This window comes from Oncorhynchus kisutch, linkage group LG7, assembly GCF_002021735.2.
Source record: "Oncorhynchus kisutch isolate 150728-3 linkage group LG7, Okis_V2, whole genome shotgun sequence".
NCBI classification, from domain to species: domain Eukaryota; kingdom Metazoa; phylum Chordata; class Actinopteri; order Salmoniformes; family Salmonidae; genus Oncorhynchus; species Oncorhynchus kisutch.
The window spans coordinates 35,597,527-35,622,298 of record NC_034180.2 but is presented as its reverse complement, the minus strand read 5'-3'; the positions used below and the strand labels follow the sequence as shown (position 1 = coordinate 35,622,298).

At 43.0% G+C, this 24,772-nt stretch overlaps 1 protein-coding gene across 2 annotated transcripts; it reads right to left on the bottom strand.

Moving 5' to 3' along the window:
• Positions 1-17: 17 nt before the first annotated feature.
• Positions 18-24,515, bottom strand: LOC109893761 (centrosomal protein of 170 kDa protein B). 2 transcript variants are annotated; one of them, XM_031829017.1, is made up of 19 exons: positions 24,262-24,515; positions 22,992-23,129; positions 21,772-21,861; positions 20,669-20,747; positions 20,197-20,255; positions 19,947-20,097; positions 13,595-13,708; positions 12,323-12,814; positions 11,116-12,236; positions 10,718-10,867; positions 10,100-10,217; positions 8,289-10,007; positions 7,149-7,374; positions 6,820-6,955; positions 4,870-5,007; positions 4,626-4,714; positions 4,219-4,312; positions 4,059-4,110; positions 18-3,908 (listed from the first exon to the last, which is right to left on the bottom strand). In XM_031829017.1, exons 2-19 carry the CDS (start codon positions 23,094-23,096, stop codon positions 3,670-3,672), a joined length of 5,172 nt encoding a protein of 1,723 aa, XP_031684877.1. In that variant the 5' UTR covers positions 23,097-23,129; positions 24,262-24,515; the 3' UTR covers positions 18-3,669. The 2 variants fall into 2 exon arrangements, with proteins under 2 accessions (XP_031684877.1, XP_031684878.1); XM_031829018.1 differs by having other exon boundaries at positions 7,149-7,269.
• Between the last annotated feature and the right edge of the window lie 257 nt (positions 24,516-24,772).

The window sequence follows — 24,772 nt, the reverse complement described above, 5'->3', positions numbered from 1 at the left end:
TGAAGATGACAACATAATTGATTACAAATCTCTTTATTACAACATGTTATCACATTCTCTAAACTTTGCACAAAATGTATAACCTTTCCAATAAATTCATTCTGGAAAACATCATAAATAACAGATGCTGAAGGATGTGGAACTTAACATTACTTTTAGGGTGCAAGAGCCAACCAACCCAAAAAACAAACCATGGTGACTGATGACTTTAAAGGGATATGAGCTAGGTATACAACATTTGACTCACATATGACATCAAGATATTTCTCGATTAAAGTGTTTAACTGGAGCTTTTGATGGAGAAATGTAATAAAACTTCCACAAAGCAGAATAGCAGCAGCACTTTGTGTCATAGCAATCAAAAGCTCAGAGACAGATTTAACTGAGCCCATGGGTGTAAACAAGAACTGTACTTTGTGGTATGAAACCATATATCCCAAAAGGCTTTGTGGCACTGAGGGAAATTCCTTTTACAATTTCATATACAGCTACACAAACTGTTGGGAAAAGGACAAGCACTTGTGGACTGTAGTCCCTTTATTTTATTGCATTTTCAGTCTCCTTTCCTTCCGGACAGGATATCATTTATACAATCTAACAGAATGAGAGCATCCCCCTTAGTAAAAAAAGGTGGCTTAATGTGTAGCTTCTCAGCATAAGATTAAAGGGTCCCAATGGTACTAGTGCAAAATACAAGATGGTGTGGTCATCTCTAGATCATCAAGTCTTAGATATGTACATATAGCATGACATTTTGATTTAATGTATAACTGCACAACATTTCTGCTCACAATTATGATGAATGATTAGAACAAAACAAGAAACAGCAAGTGCATTTTGCTGTTGACACCTGATACAGTCCTTTAAAACTGGCATCAACATCACAGGAGTTCATGTAGTGTGATGTGCTTATTGGTGGAATGAAGGAGTGTACAGCAATGAGACTGGAGAAAATATCTCCAGAAAGCGACACTGAAAACTGTCAGAGGGCATTTAAGTCAGTAAAGTGTTAATAATAATCACTTCTACAAGACAAGTATCATTGGTATTCTTTGGCAAAATTGAAGCCACAGATGACGATTTCAACCAAGAAAGGGGAATCAAGAAGGGGACAGAAAGTACACTGCCCTGAGATACAGTGAGCTTCAATAGTATTGGGACAGTGACACTTTTTGTTGTTGTTTCGGCTCTGTAGTCCAGCACTTTGGATTTGAAATTATACAATGACTATGAGGTTAAAGTGCAGACGGACTACTTTAAGTTGAATGTATTTTTGTTCATATCAGGTGAACCATTTAGAAATTACAGCACTTTTTGTACATAGTCCTCCCATTTTAGGGGACCAAAACCATTTGCTGTTTATTTTGGCTGCGTTTCAGATTATTTTGTGCCCAATAGAAATTAATGATAAATAATTTACGGTGTAATTTTATATAGTCACCTTTATTGTAAATAACAATATAATGTTTCGAAACACTTCTACATTAAAATGTGGATGCTACCATGATAATATCACACCAAGACATGCTAACCTCTCACCATTACAATATCAGGGGAGGTTAGCATTTTGTGGGGTGGGGGGTATGATATGTGCATCTGTAACTTTCCCACTCATCATTATTCACAATTCATTCAGGATTATCAGTAATCATGGTATCATCCACATTTAATGTAGAAGTGTTTGGAAACATTATGTTCTTAAAGTAGCTCCAAAATGACAATTCATTATATTGGGCACAAAATAATCTGAAACACAACCAAAACAAGCAGCAAATGCATCCAACAACATTGTAGATTCACAAGCTTGATATAATCATTGTCATTGCGTGCGAGGAATACGGGACCAAACACTAAACTTGACAACTTTAATACACAAGTGAATTTGTCCCAACACTTTTGGTCCCCTAAAATGAAATTACAAAGTGCTGTAATTTCTAAATGGTTCACTCGATATGGATGAAAATACCCTCAAATTAAAGTTAAGTGTGCACTTTAACCTCATAGTCATTATATCATGTCAAAACCAAAGTGCTGGAGTACAGAGCCAAAACAACAAATGTGTCACTGTCCCAATACTTTTAGAGCTCACTGTATGTCTGACCACATTATTGAAAGCTGTGCAATCAACTGACCAGTTATGACAATCAAACCTATCAGCAATACAAACACACTTTCCAAATGGCGCTAGCTGGTAAAAGCCCTGAATGAGTCCTTTGTTTTATTGTTTCAAAGCTTAAAATCTCTGGGCTGAGCTACGCAGATACAGCAGTTGGCTGTTGCTAGGTGATTAAAACTAACGTTCTACCCCAGCACTAAGCCCCCCAGACATGCCCACCCAACCATACACTCCACACAGACTTTCAGTTCTGAGAACAAGGAAATCTATAGTGTCAGATAGACATCAGGTCTGCTTCCTCATGCACTACCTTTGACTCTAGAGAATACATACGCAAAAGTTTCTACTGGCAACATGAGACCTTGTAAAGCAATGACTCCTAGAGCCATTCTTACATTTCATTTAAAAAATGCCTCAATGTCATTTAAGAGACCAGAAAAATAACATTCTATTTGCGCAAAAGCAAGTGTCCAAGTGCAAATTTATAAACTCTTTAATAATATACAAATCATTACAATTAAATACTTTAGCCATTCTTCAATAGGTCTGGTCCATAGAGGGAGAAAGTGGTCAAAAGAAAGCAGTGATAAAGTCTTGAATAAACCTATCAAGGAATCCTGGAGAATATAAATTCTTTACTTATACATTTAATCAAGCAAAGTCAAAATATGCTTTAATTGTATTAGTTAATTACTTTAGTAATATATACTTCCTTAAATAAAATATACTCAAGCTGTTTTTAAATATACTGTGCTCTAAGCTGATCGCAGCAAAATTTCCCCAATTATAAAATTATAGAAATCAATCAATCAAATTCAAGTATGCTTAAGTTTTCTGAGTGTGAGATCAACAAGGGTATATGGCAGAATAATGACCTCGTCTTAAAGGCCCAGTGTAGTCAAAATTCTGTTTATGTGTTTTGTATCATATTGTTCAACAGCTGATGAAACTAACACTGATCCTGGAGTTGCTGGTTGAAAATACAATCTAGACAGGTCCTTCTAATCAGCAGGTTTGCATGGGCGGACATTTCGGCTTTCCATGGTGACATCACCATGCGGTAAATTGGTTAATAACATGCGGTAAATTGGTTAATAACAATAACAAAGAGTTCCAAACCTCTGCCAAGAACAGCTAGTTTTCAGTTTTTCTTCTCCACTCAGACAGTCCTAGCAAAATTCTTGCTTGAGAAATAGTTTGTGTAAAAAGTTATTTTTGTCAATTTCAATATATATCTATTAAAGTAAGGTTCTTATATGTTATCCAGAAATGTTTTTTTTATTGATATAAACAGTTGCAATGGGCCTTTAAAGTGATTTTCCCTCGACTGAACTAACCACTGCATGGCTTTGTGTCTCGTACAACCCTTTTCTCACACCATGGCAGTTCAATGCGCATTGCAGTTGTCTAGTAGTGCACACACAGTACAGTAGTGTCTTTGTGCGGTGGGGCCACAGTTCTCTCTAGCAGTGCCCATTTCCCCCTCTAATCCACTCTCTCAACACCTGGAATTGTGATGCAGCAGTGAAGGGGAGGCACTGTGTTCCAAAACCTCAGACCACGTAGCTCTCTGCCTCAGAGGCCACAACTGATCTCCTGACACTCTCACTGGGCCTGGAGCTGGAAGAGGGAACCCCACCCCGCTGGGAACCCGAGGTTCTCCAGTATCTCGAAGGGGCCCTGGATGGCTTCAACCCGGCTGAGGAGGGGGCACTAGGAGTGGAGGTGGCACTAGGAGTGGAGGCTTTGGCTGGCTCAAAATTTCCACTGGGCTCAATGATAGTGTTGATGACTGTGGAGGGGACAGAAAAATCAGGCATAAATCAACACAACTAAAATGCTGAGGGGAAAAAAATTATTTAACAAAAAGCAAAAAAACATTTTAAGTGATGCTTGTTTACATGGAGCTTTTACTCGATTTTTGTGATGAATGTGCACTTACCTTCAAGTTGTCTCTGAACTCTTCTGAGCTCTTTCAGAATAGCTGTGATTTCCTGAAATACAAATAGGCATGTTACACACTGCTGATGGAAATAAACATTATACAGCAAATCATCACAAATAACTATAAACTAACTGGAGAAACTTGAGGAAATACCAACCTTGTTTGAGCCTTTCAGGACAGGGATGTCATTTTCTGTATTGAGCTTTGAGTCAATCTCCCCCCAAACGTCAGTTTTGTTGTGGAATAGTACCCTGCAAGCACAAAAACACACTCTAGAGTACAGACAGAGCAACCACATATCAAATGAGGAATTACTATACTGAATATTTAAGGACCTAAGGATAGGCTATCTGCCCAACACAGCACAGTTCACTCAGTCTGAGTCCATTAGCCATGCTAAGTGGCTGAGCTCACTCAGAAAGTCACGCAGAGCTAACGAGATTACCACATATCAGTGGACTAATAAAACTTATCATCTCGTTCTGGTATGAGATGTGAGGGGAATGGACAGAAAAGGTATTGTGAACTTTTGAACATACTTCATGTCTTTGTATAAATTCATACTTTATTTTCTCAGCTAGCTGCTCTGTGTTTTCTCGAATAGCCAGAGAGATCTGGGACACTGGATTCAACATCAGATCATCCACAACAACCTGGAGAGAGATCGCAGACAAAAACAATCAGTCAACTCTCAATTTCACAAAAACAAGGCTGAACAGCAACTTATAAAAAAGACAGAATCTATTTATAATGTTCAACATTCTCAAAATGGCTTGAAGTGGTATGATAAATAATAGTATGGTCTAACCACTTCCTGGTTCCATCCTCTGTGCTTAGAGTTGTATTCCTGGTCATTCATAATGGTTTGGTCGGGGTCCCTGGCTGCAGCGGATCCAGGAGGAACTCTAAGGTAGTTCACACCAGCCTCTGGGATGGGATGGACCAACTGCAATACAACAGGAGTCAGATAGTCTCAACATTTAAGGATGGTTATCATATGTGCCAATCATAAGGTAGCTGATATGGAAACAGGGAAGAAACAACAATCAAGATGAATTGATGGATACAACCCCATTAATGACAGTCAAATTAATGTTTTGCATTGGCCACAGATGTGAGAGCAACTCATTGATAAATCTGCAACTGAGAAGGCTGGGCAGCCTGAGGAGATGGCTGTGCTGTCTGACAGCATTGTCATGACGTTGGCCTGGGGGTAGGTTTATGACAGTCATAAATACCTCTTCCCCCCTTTTTCCTCTCTCTACCCTACTGATGTTACATTTGCAAACCCCTTTGGTTAACATAGAGATTCTGGGAACATCAGAAGGTGGGGGGAAATTAACTATATTCTGGTAAACCCAACCAATTTAACATATGCGGTGGTACTTAATGAATATGATGTCAGTTCGGTTGTCATCTGAGACATTCTCATCAATGATAAGATGACAAACTCTACAGTGGAAAGTCTACACATCAGAGTTATCGGATTCACATGGAATTGTTGTTCAATTTAAATGTTTGAATATGAAATTATTCGTGATGGGATGAAATGTGATTTTAGCTTCTAAAATTCTAAAGTTTTCATAAGGTTAGGGCTATGCTCAATCAGTGGCCCGCCCTGTGAAGGGACATGGGCTATAAAACTTTTCAAACATGCCCCACTCTCCCTTCCTATATAAAGCCTTGACGACAATGTAACCTCCTGTTCCGAGGATGTGAGGACGACGGTCCGATGTCAGAATGGTTCAGATAATAACTACAGAACGAAGCCAACATCAGTGTGAGCTTTGGTTGCGAATAGTATGAACTTTGAACTCTTATTCACTACAGAAGTGATACCTCCTAGCCGTTGAGTTAGCAACAGCAGCTGCAAACGAAGGTTAGGAAGGAACAGACAGAGTATTCCGTCTATCACACAACGACGTTACTACAACGTATCCAATTGACCACCAGAGACATTCTTCAAAGGACTCGGTTTGGCAACACGGCCTTCCATCTACCACCAACCTACTGAAGCGCAGCTCAGAGTAAATATTTATTGCATTTTCCTTTTCCAAATGGGCGGTAATTTAGAACGGATAAGATACTGTATTTACGATAGCACAGCTTCTCCCTGTGTCCCTCAGTCTTCCCGCTCTTTCACTCAAACCCAGCCCCTTTTCTTTTGTGTAACCAGCTGTCATATCTGTTCCACCCGCTAGGGACGTTTTCCTTTATGACGTAATTTGTAATCAAGTTATGATTAATTATGTGTATGTGTAATTCTGTGTGATTAGTTTGGTATTTAGTAAATAAATAATGAAACCCAATGTTGTATTGCTGATTCAACTTGTTAGCCAGGGTTCGTGCAGATAACCAAGAATTTACAACTTTCAGATGAGACTGAATTAAGGTGACGATTAATATTGACTGCTATTGATGTAAAATATTACTAGGTCTTTAAGAGTTTATTCGGAAGATAACAGCTCTATAAATATTATTTTGTGGTGCCCCGACTCTCTAGTTAATTACATTTACATGATTAGCTCAATCAGGTAATATTAATTACGGAGAAATTATTTTATAGAATAGCATGTCATATCACTTAATCCGGCATAGCCAAAGACACGACAGCATGGAGATAATGAAAACTCTTGGTTGATATGTTGTGTATGTCTTCTCCCGCCATTGTAACAGGATTCAGTGAACACAGGTGAGGATATACTGCATTGTGTGCTAAATAAAATATCAGTGTGACTGGGCAGTGTGGTTAACATACCACCTCCCTGGCGGTGATGGTAGAGACAGGTGTATTGGCCTCCACTGCAGAAGAGCTCTGAGGATCAGCATCACCAGTCACACCATGGATTTCCCTGGCCAGGACGGATAGATCTTTAGCCAGGTCCTGACTCAGTCTAGAAGGGGAGAACAGACCAACATAGGGATGGATACCTCAGGCAATCTACCAAGAGCGAAAAATTCAAGAAGTTTCAAATGATCTCACTACTGTTGTGAACGCAATAACCACTTCAATTACTGTGCAGATAATTAAAGCACTCAGCAATAGCATTAACTGGCTTATGCTGCGTCCTTGCCATCTCAATTCACCTTGCTATCTCAGCACTGTGAGAGGACCAGTTCTGGTAGGCGTCTCCCTCGTGACTCTCCTGGTCCGAGTCTTGTGAGCGGGGTTTGGGGCGTGGGGGTATGAGAGGCTGGGAGCGGGAAGCTGAGGGGGTGTGTGAGCGTTTGTGTTTAAGGGTGCTCTGGTTAGAGTCAATTTCCTCCTCGGAGGTGGAGGTGTAGTCAGAGCCTTTCTGTCGTCGTCTAGAGCCTTTCAGCCATGAATTGGTTTGAAGGGTGTTTTAGAAAGTTAGGACGATGAGGAGAAGGTAAAAACAGAGACACCATGAAAGGACACCATTAAAACACTATAATCCCAAAACACCCAAATATACCCCATAGACCCATATAGAAGGGTTTTGTAGTTTTGTGCTCATTCAGATGGTAAATGTACTGATGCAAGATTTAAGTCTTGCTGTATAAACAATTCATTAGGATTTTCTTTGATTCAAAAACATTCACAACCAGAAATGAGCACTCAACCCAACAGTAATGGCTACTGTCACAAAGTCATGTTGTTGAAGACCATAGTCATAGACACAATGTAGAAAGTGAAGTGTAGTTAAACCACAGATTATCGCTCAAAGGATAGAGCACGGTATTCCACATCTGACCCACAATATTCTCATAACATTGTTCTAGACAGTTATGTTATCATGATTGAAGATTGCATAATGATTATGAGAACATTGTGCAGATGGTATCCACCTTCGCCACAGGTATTCTAGTAGAAATGATTGAAATCAATTGCAAATAGCAATACAGCATTAGTGAAGTTAGTGGAGGCCCTTAAAGCCAAATCTCCAGAAGAATAAAACCAAGGCTTGCACCTTCATAACTTGTTAGTTGAACTAATTATCTCAAACTCACTCAGAACCAATTCATCTAGATAATTGATAGGACGTGACACCTTTACGCAGACCTAAATTGTGATGCCTCCAATCCAGAAGAAGTCATTTTCATGGTTCATTACATTTCTGTAATATTTCAGGAATGGCTGAGACATATTTAGACAGTTTTACCTTTCAGGTTCTTACACCTGTAATAAATGATTACTAAGACAGTACTACATAAAATTACATTTTAAAGGCAAAGGGGAGACTGATATGCGTGTTTGTTACTCACTGGCTGTGCTGCTGGTGTATTTGGCACTGCTGGAGCGGACGCGGGTGATGAGCTTGCCTGAAGCTCCAGAGGCCCTGCCTAGCGCAGGCTTAGTGCTGGGCCCGGCCACGGAGGCCTTAAGGCCAGAGCCGCTGTTGGACTCTGTGCTGCGGTTGGAGAAGCCTGTCCTGGGTGCTGAGGACTCTGTATCACTGGGAGTGGTGAAGGAGCTAGTCCTCTTCCGGGGCAGAGCCAGCATATCCAGCCTGGAGAGCTGCTTCTTACTGTCCTGGGAGGCCTTGGAGGTCCCACTGACTTCCTGGGAGTTCTGGGAGATTCTGTCTGTCTCTGTAACCTCGTTGTCGGATGCCTCGCCCAGGCGAGCCCGGCGAAGCATTGAAGCTCTTGTGGGCCGTGGGGCAGACATGCTGTTGGAGCGGGTTAGGGCCTGGGCCACTTTGGAGGACTTAGTGGGATCCTCCTTCTGCAGGGGGACGGTGTACTTCTTGCATGCAGCGGGCCGGGGGACCGCCTGGTCTGAGGAGATGGTTTCAGGCCAGTAGGGTAAGCTGAAGCTCTGAGGGTCGTCACTCAGGTCCATGGTGCCATGTTTTACAACACAGCATCTCATTCCCAGCCTCCTGTCTTGTTCAGGCTTCCTGCTGCTGTCCACTCTCTGGGACCGCCGCTTCTCGGACAGGCGATCGAAGGCTGACTGCTGGCGACTGGGCTCCTGGGTGAAGGAGCTGGCAGAGGACCTCTCCCTCTGAACGCCACTAGTGAACAAGGGCTTCTTGGATCCAGTCTTGGGGGCAGTCTGGTTGTTGCGCAGGCTGGCAGTGCTCGCTGAGTCCATGTCAGACTCCCCAGACAGAGAGTAATCTATGGGGTGAGGAACAACATCAGGCGGCTGGGCCTGGAGCTTGGCCGCCAGGTCAGCCAGAGCATCCTCGGTCCCATTGAGGTAGGAGTGGGTGTCCTGGCTGCAAACACCCTGGAACGCCTCAGCAGGGTCAGGGTCATTCAGAGCAGGCTGGCTGGAGATGTGTGGGAGTCTGGTGACCGCAGCATCACTTGGCTGGTCCTTAATGAAACTCTCCTGCCTGACCAGAAACACTGCGATCTCGTTGGGCTCAGGGCTGACTCTGCCCTGGTAGTCAAGCTTGGGAGCTGATGAGTTGAGCTTGACTGTCTTCTGAAATTCTTGTCCACCCTGTTGTTTGGTCAGGGTGGCTGTGGAGAACTGTGGTGTGTTGGGATGTGGTGGTGGTTTTCTCTCAATCCTGGGTGTATTGGGTCTGGATCCCCGCTCCTGTTTAGACACACTCTCCTTAGAGCCAATGTAGAATGATGTAGACTTGGCTGGGAGTGTGGGCCTCTCCTTTTCACTGCTCTGAGATGTACTCTTGTCTGTCCTCTCTGGTGTGGGCATCTTCCTCTGCTCCACGATGGAGCTGTCGTCTGACTTACTGGCATCACTCAGGCTGTCTTGGTCAAGGTCATCCTGTACAGACAGGTTGTGGAGGTCCTCCTGTGGTCCAAGGACTCTGAAGCTCCTCTCTTTGATATCATAGGTAGAGTAAGTGTCCTGATGGATAAGAATGCTGGGAGTTGGAGTCTCATTATTTTCCATCGATGGTGCCTGAGAAGGAATACGCTGTGTTTTGGAACTTGGGCCTTCCGATTCCACACTATTGATGTTCCGACTGAGCGTTGCCTGATGGACGGTCCTCCCACCAACTGAATGGAAACAGGAAGATACATTTTTTATCAAGTTGATAATCAGGACTATAACTCATTATCATTTCAAATTTTTGTGCAAATTCCCATACCTCCTCCTGACAGGTCCATCTGTGAGGGGATTTCGAAGAGGCCTGAGGCAGGGCCAGAGTGTGTGTAGCTGTCTGCCAGGCTGGCCCAGCAAGACACCCACTTAGAGCCACCAGGTACCTGCAGGGAGGATCACACTAGTTATTCACATGTCTTAACAGCAGTCAATACATAGAAATCAGGCTTAAAATAGAAGGAAAAAAAGAACACAATCACATTCAAGAAATTTTATTTGGTTGACAAACCGATTAGGCGTAGAAACACATTCACAGCTTAGGATGTTGGGATATTTTTTATATCTGAAAATGACATTTTATGACAGCAAAAATCCAATCCATTCCACTCCTCAGGTAGAAACCAAGAACACCACCAGTGAAAACCCGTTGGACACACCCAAACCCAGTCGGAAGTAAAGAACTACCACACCAACACCCCCAGAAACCAACAGAGACAACTAAAGATCTAAGAGGGATATGAGGTGAACCATGGAGAATCATGAAATCAGAACAAGTAGAATTGTGTTTCCAAGGCTGATAGCTTATTGAACCAGCAGACTGATTGTTGACTGATTAGCTGTAGGAATGTGTCGCCACACTGAGCCCGGCTGGGGGGGGGTTTACCTGCACCAGATTCTGTCCCTGCCCTGGAGCTGGCATCAGATCCACCAAGCTACTCTCCCTACGCTCCTCCCTGTCCTGAAACTCAACAGGCTTACATGCTGCTGCTGCAGTCTGGCCGGGCTGCTCTGGCCCCTCAACAACACCAAACACCTGTCAGGAACAAAGCATGATGTGAGTGTGTGAACGCTGTCTCTGCAGGGCTGGAGGCTGCCACATCCACTGGCTCTCCTTTGTGACACTCGCGTTGGCTTGTGATAGATAGCATCATAGTCGCATACTTGACAAGGAAGGTTATCTCATGGTGAAGCATATGACATGACAAGGTGTGATATTAAACAAATGACAGACGACTACAGAGAATGACAGACGACTACAGAGAGTAAGGCAAAGAGACTTGCTTGTTCTATCTTGCTGCGTGCCTCCTCCACCTCTTTATCCTGGAACTCTGTCTCAATGGTGTAGGTGCCTGCTTCACTCAAGGTATCATCCTCCTCGTTCCCCAGGCCTTTGGGGCTTGTGGCCTCCAGGCTGCGTGGGGCCTCCAGGCTGCGTGGGGCCTCCAGGCTGCGTGGGGCCTCCAGGCTGCGTGGGGCCTCCAGGCTGCGTGGGGCCTCCAGGCTGCGTGGGGCCTCCAGGCTGCGTGGGGCCTCCAGGCTGCGTGGGGCCTCCAGGCTGCGTGGGGCCTCCAGGCTGCGTGGGGCCTCCAGGCTGCGTGGGGCCTCCAGGCTGCGTGGGGCCTCCAGGCTGCGTGGGGCCTCCAGGCTGCGTGGGGCCATGGGCATTAGAGGGGCTTTCAGGGGCACAGACTGGTGGGTACAGGATGAAGTCTGAGTCAGGTATGGCTGAGGGGGGCTTGGTGTGGTCTGGTGGGGGTAGGAGTGGGGTGCTATTGCCTCTACTGTTGGTGGGGGGCTGGTGGTAGGAGACACAGGAGACGTATTCTTCTCCCAGGTTGTGTTCATGCTCGGCCTAGACTCCTGTCTGGACTCCCTCAGGAACTCAGCCGTGAAGTCCTGGGCCAGTTTGGACCTGCGTCCCACACTTCTAAACAGCCTGGGAGGGATGGAGCAGGAGGAGATGTTGTTACTGATCCGATCCTCCATCTTCTCCCTCCTCAGGGAGCCGGCCCTCTGGGGGCCTCCAGAACCCGGGCCCTTCAAGGGAATGGTGTACTGCTGGGTGGGGGTGCTGGGGTCGCACCTTTTCTCCGGCTTGTTCCTGAGGGCCGGGCTGTCGAGCTGGCCTGTGTTGTTGGTGAAGGACTGTGAGCGCTTCTTGCGTGGATTGTCGTCAAAGAACTCAATGACGAAGCCCTGCTGGGGGTCTGCTTTGTCCTGGCTTGGAGGAGGGGAGTGAGACTGAGGATCCGCTGAGTCAGGGTTGGTGAAGGGTCTAGGGAGGGCCAGCTGGGGCGGTAAAAATTTGTGAGGGCCCATCGGTGGCTTTAATTGTATAGCCCGTTTCCCATTTACAACAGGATCCTCAGAGTCACTCCAAGTCCCATCCTCATGGTGGTGGCCTGATGATAAAAACAGAAACACGTTAGCTCTGACAGCAACAGAGGATAGTAACCGTGGAGTCAGTGAATAAATGGTCAGAGTTCACCTGTGGAAGCCTCGTTGCAGATGGGCAGGCCACTCTTTGAGCTGAACATGTCCTCTGTCCGAGACCTCCTCCTCATCATGCTCACATCGCTTTGGACCAGCCAATCAGCCACCTTGCACTCCGCTGATATAACCTCAGTGGGCGCTGTCACCGCCTCCTTACCCGGGAGCTTGCGTTGCTGGCGGAAGGAAAACTTTGTCACATGGTCCTTGATCTTGATCTTGCTTGGTGTGCATTCATCAAACTCAATGGTGAAGGAGGCGTGGCTCTGCACCACAGGGGGTGTGGAGGTGGGGACTGGAGGGAGAACAGGGACAGGGAGAGAAGGGGGGTCAGTGTCCTTAGTGGGAACCTCATGGAGCTCCTGCTGCTGGAACTCCTTGGTGGGTATCTCAAAGTAGCTTGGCTCCCTGTGGTGCGAGTAGATTGTCTTGGCCTGGCTGTCTGACAGGGAGCCGCTGATCTCATGTCTGGAGCCCTCTTTAGTATTCTCTGTTAGGGCAGACACAGTGGGAAGACAGTAGGTCTATATAGATTAATACTGTAAATTGCAGGCACAAAGGACATGCAGTATGTGAGGTGGGTAAGGGAAGGAATCACAGACACAACTAATGAAATATTACAGGGGAGTACTAACAACTGTGGCATACTACACCATTCAAGGAAAACAGAATTTTAAAACTCTGTCTCTGCCAAGTATTCGCTCTTAAACTGAAGCCACAAATAACAACATTGCTCCAGCAGCTAGACTGAGCAAACAAACAGAACATCAGCCAATCAGTGGGTGCCAGGCCAGCTGGACATGTAAAAATGTCACTGTGGGAGCTTGGAGTCCCAAAGGAGAACGGCTGAGAGGTAATCTGTTCCAGCCAGGCTGGGCAGCATGAGGCTGACAGTCACCCTCCCTCCTCTACCCCGTCCCCTGGGCTTACAGGGTAATCCATCACGAGGCGCTGGCTGCTGGCCTGACATGGTCCAGGACTGGCTTGGCTCAGTGGGACACTGGCCGCTCCCTGTCCCCAGTGGGCACTACAGAGCTTGCCAGAGCTAAACACCATTCATCTCTTAGTATACTGCATCCAACAATGATGTGGTGCCATAACAAAGTGTTATGTTTGCCACTCTAATCAAATACAAGAGCAGTAACCTTTATGAGCCAGCACAGCTAATAAGAAAACTGAAATACCAATCCTCTTTCAAAGTGACACACTCACATATCCTGATCAACAAATTCATTGATAGAGTAATAGTAGAGTAACGTTTGTTTAAGACCTGCAGGGTCCTCGTCTGGCCGCTGTCCTCCACTGTGTTCAGCATCATCCTCCCCCCACCACAACGGCTGCCCATACAGAGGAGTGGGTCTGGACACTGGAGTCTCGCTGGCCACTAACAAAAGCACACGCACGGACAGAGAGTGAAAGAAATCAGAGAACAGAATTAGTATAGCGCCAACTGAATGATGTAACTGTTATTCCTACTATCTATGGCTGAATGATTGCACAAAAGCTTTAGGCCTAAACACCATAACATCTGTACAATGCCAAAGCATTACAAAACAGCGTAGCAAAAACAGTCACAGTAGATAACATTAGGAATAATATAATGCATTTTGTCCCACGAAAATGTTTCTAACTCTGATAAGAACGTGCTCAGCGTGTCATCTGGAAAAACTTGTAAAAAAGGACATTCTACAAAATGAATGGAAATAAAAGTATGCCGACACCATTTTAAATATAATTTCCACCTGAGCCCAATAACACAATGGTAAAATGATGGTAAAATGATAAGTTTAATTATTTTTAACATATTGGGCCAAGTAAATAACCTATGCATGGTCCATCTAATCAGATAGGCTATGCCTGTAGCCCAAATGATGCAGCAAAGTGCAAATAAATAGGCTGAAGCATGGTGTTGCCTATCTGCATTTACTGTATTTGGCTAATCATTAGCCAGATCCCAAATGTGATCTTTTAATGAGTTATTATCCTATTGATTAATTTTATGCCACAAAAAAACGTGCATAAACAGTGAATATAATGTACTGTAGGCCTACCTGTTAGGGTAACACACCCCTGCCTGTACTTCTCACAGAAACCACTTAATGTCACAATTTCTCACAACACTTCCCTGGTTGCCACTACTATTGCGCAACAAAAATATGTTTCATCAAAAAATGTTAAGTCACTCCCCCCACCAAAAAAAAGTGTGTGGTAGGGTAGTGGCGGTCACAAAATTTGGTCAGCTGGTGATTGTCAAGCAAATAACAGTCGGTCTCACGGTAATTGACTTAACAAACAGATTTAGCATCTCCTGGCTTCCTCAAATAGCCTACAAGCCAATTAAAAGTCTAATAAATCCATGTAATATAGCCTACACCTCCACAATAAATCCATGTAATATAGCCTACACCTCCACAATAAATCCATGTAATATAGCCTACACCTCCACAATAAATCCATGTAATATAGCCTACACCTCCACAATAAATCCATGTAATATAGCCTACACCTCCACAATAAATCCATGTAATATAGCCTACACCTCCACAATAAATCCATGTAATATAGCCTACACCTCCACAATAAATCCATGTAATATAGCCTACACCTCCACAATAAATCCATGTAATATACCCTACACCTCCACAATAAATCCATTATTTATTTTAGACAGAACTAAAGAAGCATGATATGAAGAAAATGTAGTCTATTTCTGAAGAAAAGAATAGCATACTCTGAGTTGTCCTTATGTTAGGTCCTGATGTGGGCTACACTAGTTCATTTAGCAGACAAGATTTGATTATAATTCCGTGGCATTATTTTATAGTATGAAGAATACAATTGAACAAAGCTGAATAAAATATAAATATTTTCTCCAAGCGATTTCAGGGAGTGCGCACATGCAGCTAGCTATTCTGTGTTGAGCGGTTAACAAAGAAATAGGTACTCTATGCTTAGAGTTATTAATGTAACTTTAGTTGTTCTACAAACGTTTGGCTATATGTTTTGCTTTTTAATACATTGTAATGCTGCATGATGAGACCAACAATGATTTGAAATAATAGTCGCTTGAAAAGGCATGAGCTCTGCTTAGTTTTTTTTGCACAGGCTGTACACACTCCAGTAGTCTCTCATTCACAATTTGACAAGCACTTGATAATGCCTCGAATTTCATGGTGGCTGTAATGCACCCTAAAAAAAAAGCCATGCCTTTCGCGGCACAAATGTGCTGCGCAATCCAAAGCATCTCTCACTCACACAGCTCTCGGTCACGTGATCGCGTCTTTCTTACAGGCTACAAGTGAAGACCGACACATCGGGGACGAAACTGCGCACGTTCTTATTGAATTCTGAGGTGCATATTGAAGATAATGGAAGAATTGTCCACATTTACTTTTTGTCAGTCAACAAGATGAGTAGGCCTAAAGAACAGCAAAAGCAGTAGCCTATGTCAATCTACAATCCCCCATAGTACAGAAGATGACCTATTCTATTCTGTGTGAGAAATAAATATTCCAAACATAGTCTGGAACAGTTGTGGGATGCGATAGATCCAAAATTAATACAACCACTAGCATAAAAAAAAAAAAATGATGCAGTGTAGCTGACCCAACAGATCAGAACGCTTAGCATAAAATGTCAATGAACTATTAGGCCATTTCTTGACACTATAAGCACAGCAATGTGCACATGGTAGTAGGCTATAAGCGGGAATGTTCCATTAACGGAACACACCATTATCAAAAGTGACCACAAATGCAATTATGCATGTAATGCTTTTATTATATGAAAATGAACTTCCCCAAACTTGAAACTCACATATTGTTTATTTATTTATATATGCCAGTTAGGCTCTACACCCCTTGTAAAGCGGATTAATGTGCTTAATTAAGAAGTTATTTGACCACTTTAGTTGTGATACAAAAAACATTAAACATATAGGCCTATGGGCTAGGCTACAAGAGCTGTGCGACTATGATTAGAAAAGGTTTAGGGGAAAAAAGGCACTATTTCACTTAAATAGTGAGTGGAGGAAGCTTTTCCAAGTGGTTTATTTTCCTGCCAGCCAGGTAGGCTATACTCCTGTTGTAATATTAAGCAATGTGCTTAATATTAGGAGTGTTGAGAAATAAATATAGTAGGCCTAGCCTATAGAAAGCTGATGAGATCCTCGTTTTTTTATTAGCAGCCATCACGCCGTTTTCTCCCACAATTACATAGCCTATAGAAATGTTGTGCAATATGAGCTCATGGGGTCTCATGAAGTGTTTGATTAGATTTCAGATTAGATTTGGGTTGATGTCAGAGTGATTTGAGGGACAATAGAGTGCTGAGTACCAAGCAGTTCGCAAATTTGGTAGGCTACTAATGACCAGCAGCAGAATCAGAGCTTGGAGAAGCCTAATTACCGTGACTAAACAGTCATGTGAAATTTGACTGCCTTCATGACTCGTGGCCGCCGGTATGACGGTAATACGGTCACAACAACAGCCCTAGTCGTGCCTTTCTGTTTCTCCCTCTCTATGTTGATGTCTTATTGTGTGTTCTGGGAAACATCACTTTGGAGTTGTAGTGCTTTGCTTTATTTAGGCCAGTGTGTGAGCCCCAATGGAGCGCTTTAGTTTTCACACAGACACCAGGCATGTGGATAATCTGATTTATGCCACATAGGCTAGCATCCCGGGCTGGCCAGACAGCTGTTAAACGTCATCACAGCCATGAAGGTGACAAGAAATCTGCCCTAATGCCCTTACTGGTCAGATGGATAAAAACAATATGGATCAATCATGATTATGTATGTCTGTACAGTGCTGTGAAAAAAATATTTCCCTCCTTTCTGATTTTCTCAATTTTTGATACTGAATGTTATATACTTAATATTAGATAAAGGGAACTTGAGTTTACAAATAACAAAAAAAATGTTACACATTGTATTTATTTAAAAAAAAGTTTTCCAACACACAGTTCCCTTGTGTGAAAAAAGTAATTGCCCCCTTACACTCAATAACTGGTTGTGCCACCTTTAGCTGCAATGACTCCAACCAAATGCTTCCTGTAGTTGTTGATCAGTCTCTCACATCGCTGTGGATTAATTTTGGCCCACTCTTGCATGCAGAACTGCTTTAACTAAAGCAACATTTGTAGGTTTGCAAGCATGAACTGCTGTTTCAAGTCCTGCTGTAGAATTCTCTAATACAGAGCAGAATTCATGGTTAATTCTATTAAGGCAAAACATCCAGGTCCTGAGGCAGCAAAGCATCCCCAAACCGTCACCGCCATGTTTGACTGTTGGTATGGAGGTTCTTACTGTGGAATGCAGTGTTTGGTTATCATCAGACATAAATGTTGTCCAAAAAGTTGTCTTGTGTATGAGCAGGTGTTCCTAATGTTTTATACACTCAGTGTACTGTAGATGGAAGGTTATGGCAGTTTTTCTTAATGTTCTGCTCTGGAGAGATGGGTCACTAAACTCTGCAGGCCAGTGTTTTTATTTGAAAAACTTCACATTTTACTTTCATTACCGTTACCATTATCTCCTCCCTTTATTGAAGATTAGGATTAGTGTCCAGTCTCATTCTCCTCCCAGAAGGATTGTGTATCACATGATCCCATTGATAACAGAAGGCCCCACTCCCTGCTTGGTCTAGGGCCTGGGAATAACTGATTCAGTGTTTCTGCTGCACTCATTTTGGAGCATGAAAAATATTTCTGCTGAGGCACACTTTGAAGATGCTAGAACAGTTCACTTTTACTTTTCCTCTGCAAACAAAATTGACACCGGTCAATTCTAGGGTAGCTTGAAGTACAACGCCACTCTACCTCAAAATATTTTGGGGAGAGGGGCTTAACTTGTGATGAGATAGATATTTTTGTTGCGCAAGAGTAGTGGCAACCAGGCAATTGTTGGGGGGGGGGGGGGGGGGGGGAATTGTGACATTAAGTGGTTTCTGGGATCAATAGGATAATAACTAATTAAAAGATCACATTTGGGATCTGGCTAATGATTAGCCAAATACGGTAAATGCAGATAGACAACAACATGCTTCAGCCTATTTATTTGCACTTTGCTACATCAGTTGGGCTAAAGGCATAGCCTACCTGATAATATGGACCATGATTTGGCTATATACAAATGGCCCAATATGTAAAAAAATGTATAAATTTTTGTTAATTACAATGTGTTATTGGGTTAATTTCTGGATGTGGAAATTATAATTTACATGGTGTCAGCATACTTTTATTTTCATTCATTTTGGAATAGAAAATTATTTTAAAAGTCACCAAAACTGAGCTTCTATGTCCATCTACATGAAAATGTTGACTCATATTTCATAGAAATCTGGAAACAGTAGACAGTTACTGTAACATCTATGGTGGAAAGAGTGAATAGCCCTAGGTCCTGTCAGGGTAGACTAGTCACACCCAGGCCTACTGTACACTCAGAGAGCCTGCAGACTGCTTTACAGACAGGAAGCAAAAGGAGAGGCCAGGCTCCACAGTCCACACCTTGCAAGGCAGCAGGAAAAACAGACATATCCTGCTCACAGCCTCAGTGTCTGAACTGTCAACAGGGTGCGGACCCTGCCACTGTACTGTCACTGTGGTCACCTCACCAGTCCAGCTGCTCCAGTAGGAAATAAGGAATCAGTCAGCAGCTATATTAACCCATCACATACAGGCAGAGTGGGAGAGGAAGAGGCTGAATGTAAACCTCTAAAGGAAGTGTTCACTGCTGGTGTCTGTTGTTTCATAACCTTGTGACTGTCAGTAGTTAAAGCCACTAGTGATGGTCCACCCCTGCATTACCCTGCTGAGAACAAGCCTCAGTGCTTTAGGAACTTAACTGCACTGTAAATCCTATACATTCCCAAAAGATGTAGCCCTGAGCAGAGCTGAGGACAGAGGGACACCTGTAAGTACTGTTACGGTGCGGTGTGTGAGACAGCAAATCCACAATCCCCCTAACAGCCGTGCCCGCTTGGCACGAAAAACACAGGCTCACTCTCTCACACACACACACACACACACACACTTCTAATCCTTCTAGTGCACATGCTAGCACCACCAGGAGTAGGTTCAGCACTACTGCCTATGTCTGGAGCCCCAGTCCAGAGGCATGGCAGACAGACATAAGGCTTTGTGTGTCCCAGCTCAACAGGCCAGGCCAATATCACTTCACTCATCCTGCCAACTGGAGTTCCACACTAGTAATGCTGCTCGTCTGACCCTACTGGATTGAACCTTTGACCCAATCCCCTCACAAGGTAACTTGATCGTATACTAGGGGTTCACTTAACAAGGAGAGCTGTGTGCATCTACAGATCCTCTAACACTTTTTGGTATAAAAGGCTTCTTCTTCCTCACGTAAATAAGATAATGAAACTGACATCAGCAGCAATATTTTACCGAAGGCATAACAGACTGGTATTTGCTGGTACTGTTTGTGGCAAGACAAACAGTTAAGTTCATCAATTGTAATTGCTATGATTTTCGACCTTGCAGAGAAAATGCCTAGGCCTGGTCTATAATGTAGGATAGCACATATACTGTGGGCTCTAGAAGAAAAGGACAACAAGAGGTGGACTGGGGAAGAGTTGAAGTTGCGAGTTAAACAGGGTTTTTACCTGCTGCGAGGGCAGCTTTATGCTCGGCTTTCTCCTGTTTGAAGCAGGATGAGTCTCTGGTCTTCTCCTTAGCATGCTGCCTCTCCTTCTCCTTCTTCCTTGCCTCCAGTGCCTTCATACTCATCTGCAGCTGGCTGGTGTACTTCTCATGCTAAAACACACAAGAGGAAAGTAGGATATGAAGAAGCCTCTACCTGACTATCACTCATATTCATAGATGATATGTACATGTGTGGAAGTTCTCACTTACTTTGAGAGCCTCCTCTGGCACCTTGTGTTGACTCCTCTCCAGGATGTACACATGAGAATGTGGAAGCAGAGTTAAAGAAGGTTTATTCTGACATAAATAATACATGCAGCTTTTCCCCCCTGTTATTTCAACTCAATTTAACTATTCATGTTTTTCAGCTCAGAGGTTCCCGAGTCCAAGAAATGTTCAGTCCAGAGTTGAACATAATCTAAAACCCCTGACTCAAACCACAAGGAATGAACATGCTGGGAGAGTTGGGTACACAAACCACAGAGGAAGAAGAAAATGTGTGTTTTAAATTGCAAGTGTAGACAATACTTTCTGAAATCCAATTGTTTGTAAAAAAAAAAATATATAATAATAATAATAATTACAACAAAAAAAATATGCATCCGTTTGATCCAATCAAGAAAATCCCTAATCAATGAAGAGTCAATAAAACAAAATCATAATCAGATAAACAAAAGGATATCATATCCAAAGCGGATGACATCAGAGAGCATCAGGGTAATGTAAGTCTCGTCTGGGATTCTCAGATCATTCACAAAAGTCTGGGGAGAAAATAAACAGTTTGTTTTTGTGTGTTTACATTGAAAGCATCAGAAAAAATGTATACACAGGAATTATTTGTTTTCACAACAATCCTGATTAGTTCAATTCCATTGGAATAATAACAGATACTGATGATAAATGAGTCAGTTGTCACACTGGCAACAGGTCCTTCCCTTCCACACACAGCCTCTGGGGTTTGCCGAAGCTAAGATGCTTTGCAGTTGGCTGCTTTCCCAGTGAAAGTTAAGCTATCCTACCTGTACGTTAAGGCATTAATGAGATTATGCAGTTATGTAATGGCCATCTATGCTGAGTAGGGCTCAGGAAGGCAGTCAGGGGACACGTGGGTAAATAGCCTATCAGTGCGTGTACAGTAAAGTACAAATAAGAAACAGCCACCATGATACATGTCAGTAACATCTAATATTCTGGTCTGTTTAGATGGGGGTGTTCTAACAGATGGTGCCACAATACACACTTCAGGGGAAAATGCTGTCTTTCCCTCTCCTCATTCCTGTGGAATAACAGTGCAATGAAGTGGCAATAGTACAAAGAGAGAGAGAGAGACACCAGAAGAAGAAGACGAGAGAGAGAGAGACACCAGAAGAAGAAGACGAGAGAGAGAGAAACACCAGAAGAAGAAGACGAGAGAGAGAGAAACACCAGAAGAAGAAGACGAGAGAGAGAGAAACACCAGAAGAAGAAGACGAGAGAGAGACAGACACCAGAAGAAGAAGACGAGAGAGAGACAGACACCAGAAGAAGACGAGAGAGAGACAGACACCAGAAGAAGAAGACGGGAGAGAGACACCAGAAGAAGACGGGAGAGAGACACCAGAAGAAGGGGACCAGGACAGCAGAAAATGCAGTGCTCATTGCTGCTCTAACAACCATCTCTGGCACTGAGAGAGGGCTCTTTTGTGCTAGGGCTGGGGGACTGGTAGAGGGCCTCTGGACCCTCCAGGGAGGGCTGTGGCTGACTGGATCCTTTATTCAACTTGTAAGCAGGGGACATGGACTCACCCCGTTCAGGCTGCCCAGGTCCTTCACCATGTGCTCGTCTGTGGCTGGGTTGTAGTTGACGACTGCATGCTGCTTGTCCACACTGCGCGACTGTAAAACAATACAGAGAACAAAGCTGAGAATCTCATACTGATGGGCTAACAAACCTCAGACTGGATACTGTCATAAGCAGCGCAACAAAATATTTGCAATGAAGGCTACATGCATGTACAGTAGATACACAATGTGCTCATAGCCAAACGAATAGGCCTTTGAGTTTGCTTACATTCCTGCAAATAATCACTATTAACCAATGCAAGCCTGGTGCTTATGTTAACCACTGTTGAAATCAAATAATATTTTATTTGTCACATGCGCCGAATACCTTACCGTGTAATGCTTACTACCCCTTAACCAACAATGCAGTTAAGCAAATATTTACTAAATAAACTAAACTATTATATATATAAAATAACAATGAGTCTATATACAGGGAGTACTTGTAACGAGTCAATGTGCGGGGTACAGGTTAGTCGAGGTCATTTGTACATGTAGGAAGGGGTAAAGTGACTATGCAGAGATGATTAACAGCGAGTAGCAGCACTGTAAATACTTTTTTATTTAATCCATTTTAAAATAAGGCTGTAAATTAACAAAATTTGGAAAAAGTCAAGGGGCCTGAATACTTTCTGAATGCACTGTAAGCAATATTTCCAATGATGCCTGAAAGTGTTGCCTGAATGTGGACAAGAGCAGCTTTTCAATTCTGCAAGCAGATGTGGTGGGAAGGACATTTTGAACAAACCACAGACTGAGGAAGCATTATTTTTTCCCAGTGGCTTAAATAAAGAGATAAAGCAAGACTGAGAAGTACACAGAGAGAAACTCCCAAAGAATTCCAAACAGTAACTAGAAGCAGGATTTTTTGTTGTTGAAAAACAGCAGGGTGGAATGCATCACTTGCATTTTGCTTTGACATTGAACAGTTGCCAGAGGCAATTCTCCCAGCAGGCACTAATCTTATAAAACACTTACAAATACACAACTCTCATGTACACACAGGTCAACTCCTACCAGATCTCTAGTACATTAACCTAACTTTCTTTCTTTGCGTTATGACCCTAATATAGGCCACATCCTTTCACAAGAGGGTAAATGGACAGCTGATTGTGTAAGGGTCACATGACAGATTGATGGTGTCTGGTGTGTAAACATAAGGTGCTGTAGATGTCGTTACACACCTGCAACATGAGCTCGCACTCCTCCCGGCCTACAAAGATCATCTCTGGTGGCAACCGATGTCTTGTACCTGAGCTGCTGACCAGGAACCATGACGTCACACTCATCTTGGAGCCCCGACTCAGAGCCTTCTTCACATCCTGGGAGGGGACAACACGTAGAGAAGTAGATTGTTGTTGTCACCACATTCACAGTAATTATGATTTAAAATCGTAATCCACCGAATGGGATTTTGGTGGCTGCACAACTAACCAAGCAACTATTTATAAGATTAGATTACCAATTGGACAACCAACAACTCATCATGTCTTTCCAGATCTATCTATCTGGTGCTTTGACAGTTGAGTCCATTATTCTTAGGAATGTCACATTGTCATCAAGTGATACTCATGCGCACACACACACACACACACACACACACACACACACCACACCCAAACGAAAAGGCACACTGGGATTCCTTCAATACTGGCCCATGGAAAAGGATAAGGAGGAACTGACTACATGTTTATGCCCCAATTTATTTTCCACAAAGCTGAGCAAGACACTTAGTTAGACATGTTTCAAACACAGCAATTTACATTCTACAAACATGATTGGATCTTATCAAGCTCGACAATGGATTTGTTTGGGTGCCCGAACTAACTCATTCTCAGTATTGATCATCTTCGCTGAACAAATCATACAGTTTGGTCAACCTCAACTTCTATTTGCTACAATAATATTACCATACCACTCAAAGAGAAAATTGGTTTGGGTTGGAGGTGCAACTAACTACACGCATAACTAGGCCTATGTTAGAAATATATGTGATCAATGGCTTGTACTGTGGTGGTAGTAGTAAGCTAAGCTAACTATATGCTCTCCAGTCACTTTACTAGCCAATACATCCCACATAACTATATGGAAAATGAATGCAAATCATCATCTCTAGTTGTCAAACAAGCTAAAAGAATATGTCCGTGATGGTAATAGAAAACGATGCTGTTGAAGGTTCCAATGTAACAACACTTGCTGTAACGTTAGCCAGCAGTTGACATGTTCATTCTTATGGTGAGACTGACCCTCCACTTGTACTAAATTATCTTAATTCGAAAGAATGTGTAAATGACTGGTCTGCCACAGTAACTACGTTCTGTCTGTGGTTAACTAGTTAACTTTAGCTAGCTACCTATTTCAGCTGAAGGCCAAACATGATCATACAGGAAATAGGAAAGGTTTTCCCGAATCGACAAAAGCCGTTTCTAAGACTCCCTCCCTTCACAAGCATACCTTTAATCCGGACCCTGCTTTCTTCAGAAGAGTAGCCAGCGTTAACACAATAAATACAAATGTACAGTTGTATCTGTGTCCTCGTTTAGTAAAGTAGTCACAAGAGCACTGATGGCCGTCCAGGTAAATGGCGAACACACCCTCACTTCAACATTCACTTGACAAGCCGACGAACCCTGAGATTCCACTTCACTTTCTCTGCCGCGCACAAGGCTCGATTTCTTCCAGTGACGCTAACTGTACCAGTCAGTACCATTGTCAAATAAAATGTTTTGACACCTGCATGACAGACAATAATAACACAAAAAACGTGAATAAAGTATCGCAGTGCTAAATAAAATACAGGAAATTGTCTAACTTTGCTCTAAAAATTGGTGTTTGGAAAATAATACAAACCGTAAGTGATGGTTTTGTTTGTATAAGTAATTACATCTGAATTAGTAAACCATAAAGTAAATACAACTTTTGTAACAACAGTATTCGTGAAATTATGTTTCAGAAACGGTCAGTA

What these genes read in the sequence shown, in the direction of transcription:
- LOC109893761 (XM_031829017.1), bottom strand. Translation starts at nt 23,096, where the DNA reads ATGAGTGTGACGTCATGGTTCCTGGTCAGCAGCTCAGGTACAAGACAT. An exon ending in ACCTGGGCAGCCTGAACGGG is followed by an intron (nt 20,748 to 21,771) that starts GTGAGTCCATGT and finishes TTTTCTCCCCAG; the next exon opens with ACTTTTGTGAATGATCTGAG. An exon ending in TCCTGAAAGGCTCAAACAAG is followed by an intron (nt 4,111 to 4,218) that starts GTTGGTATTTCC and finishes TTTGTATTTCAG; the next exon opens with GAAATCACAGCTATTCTGAA.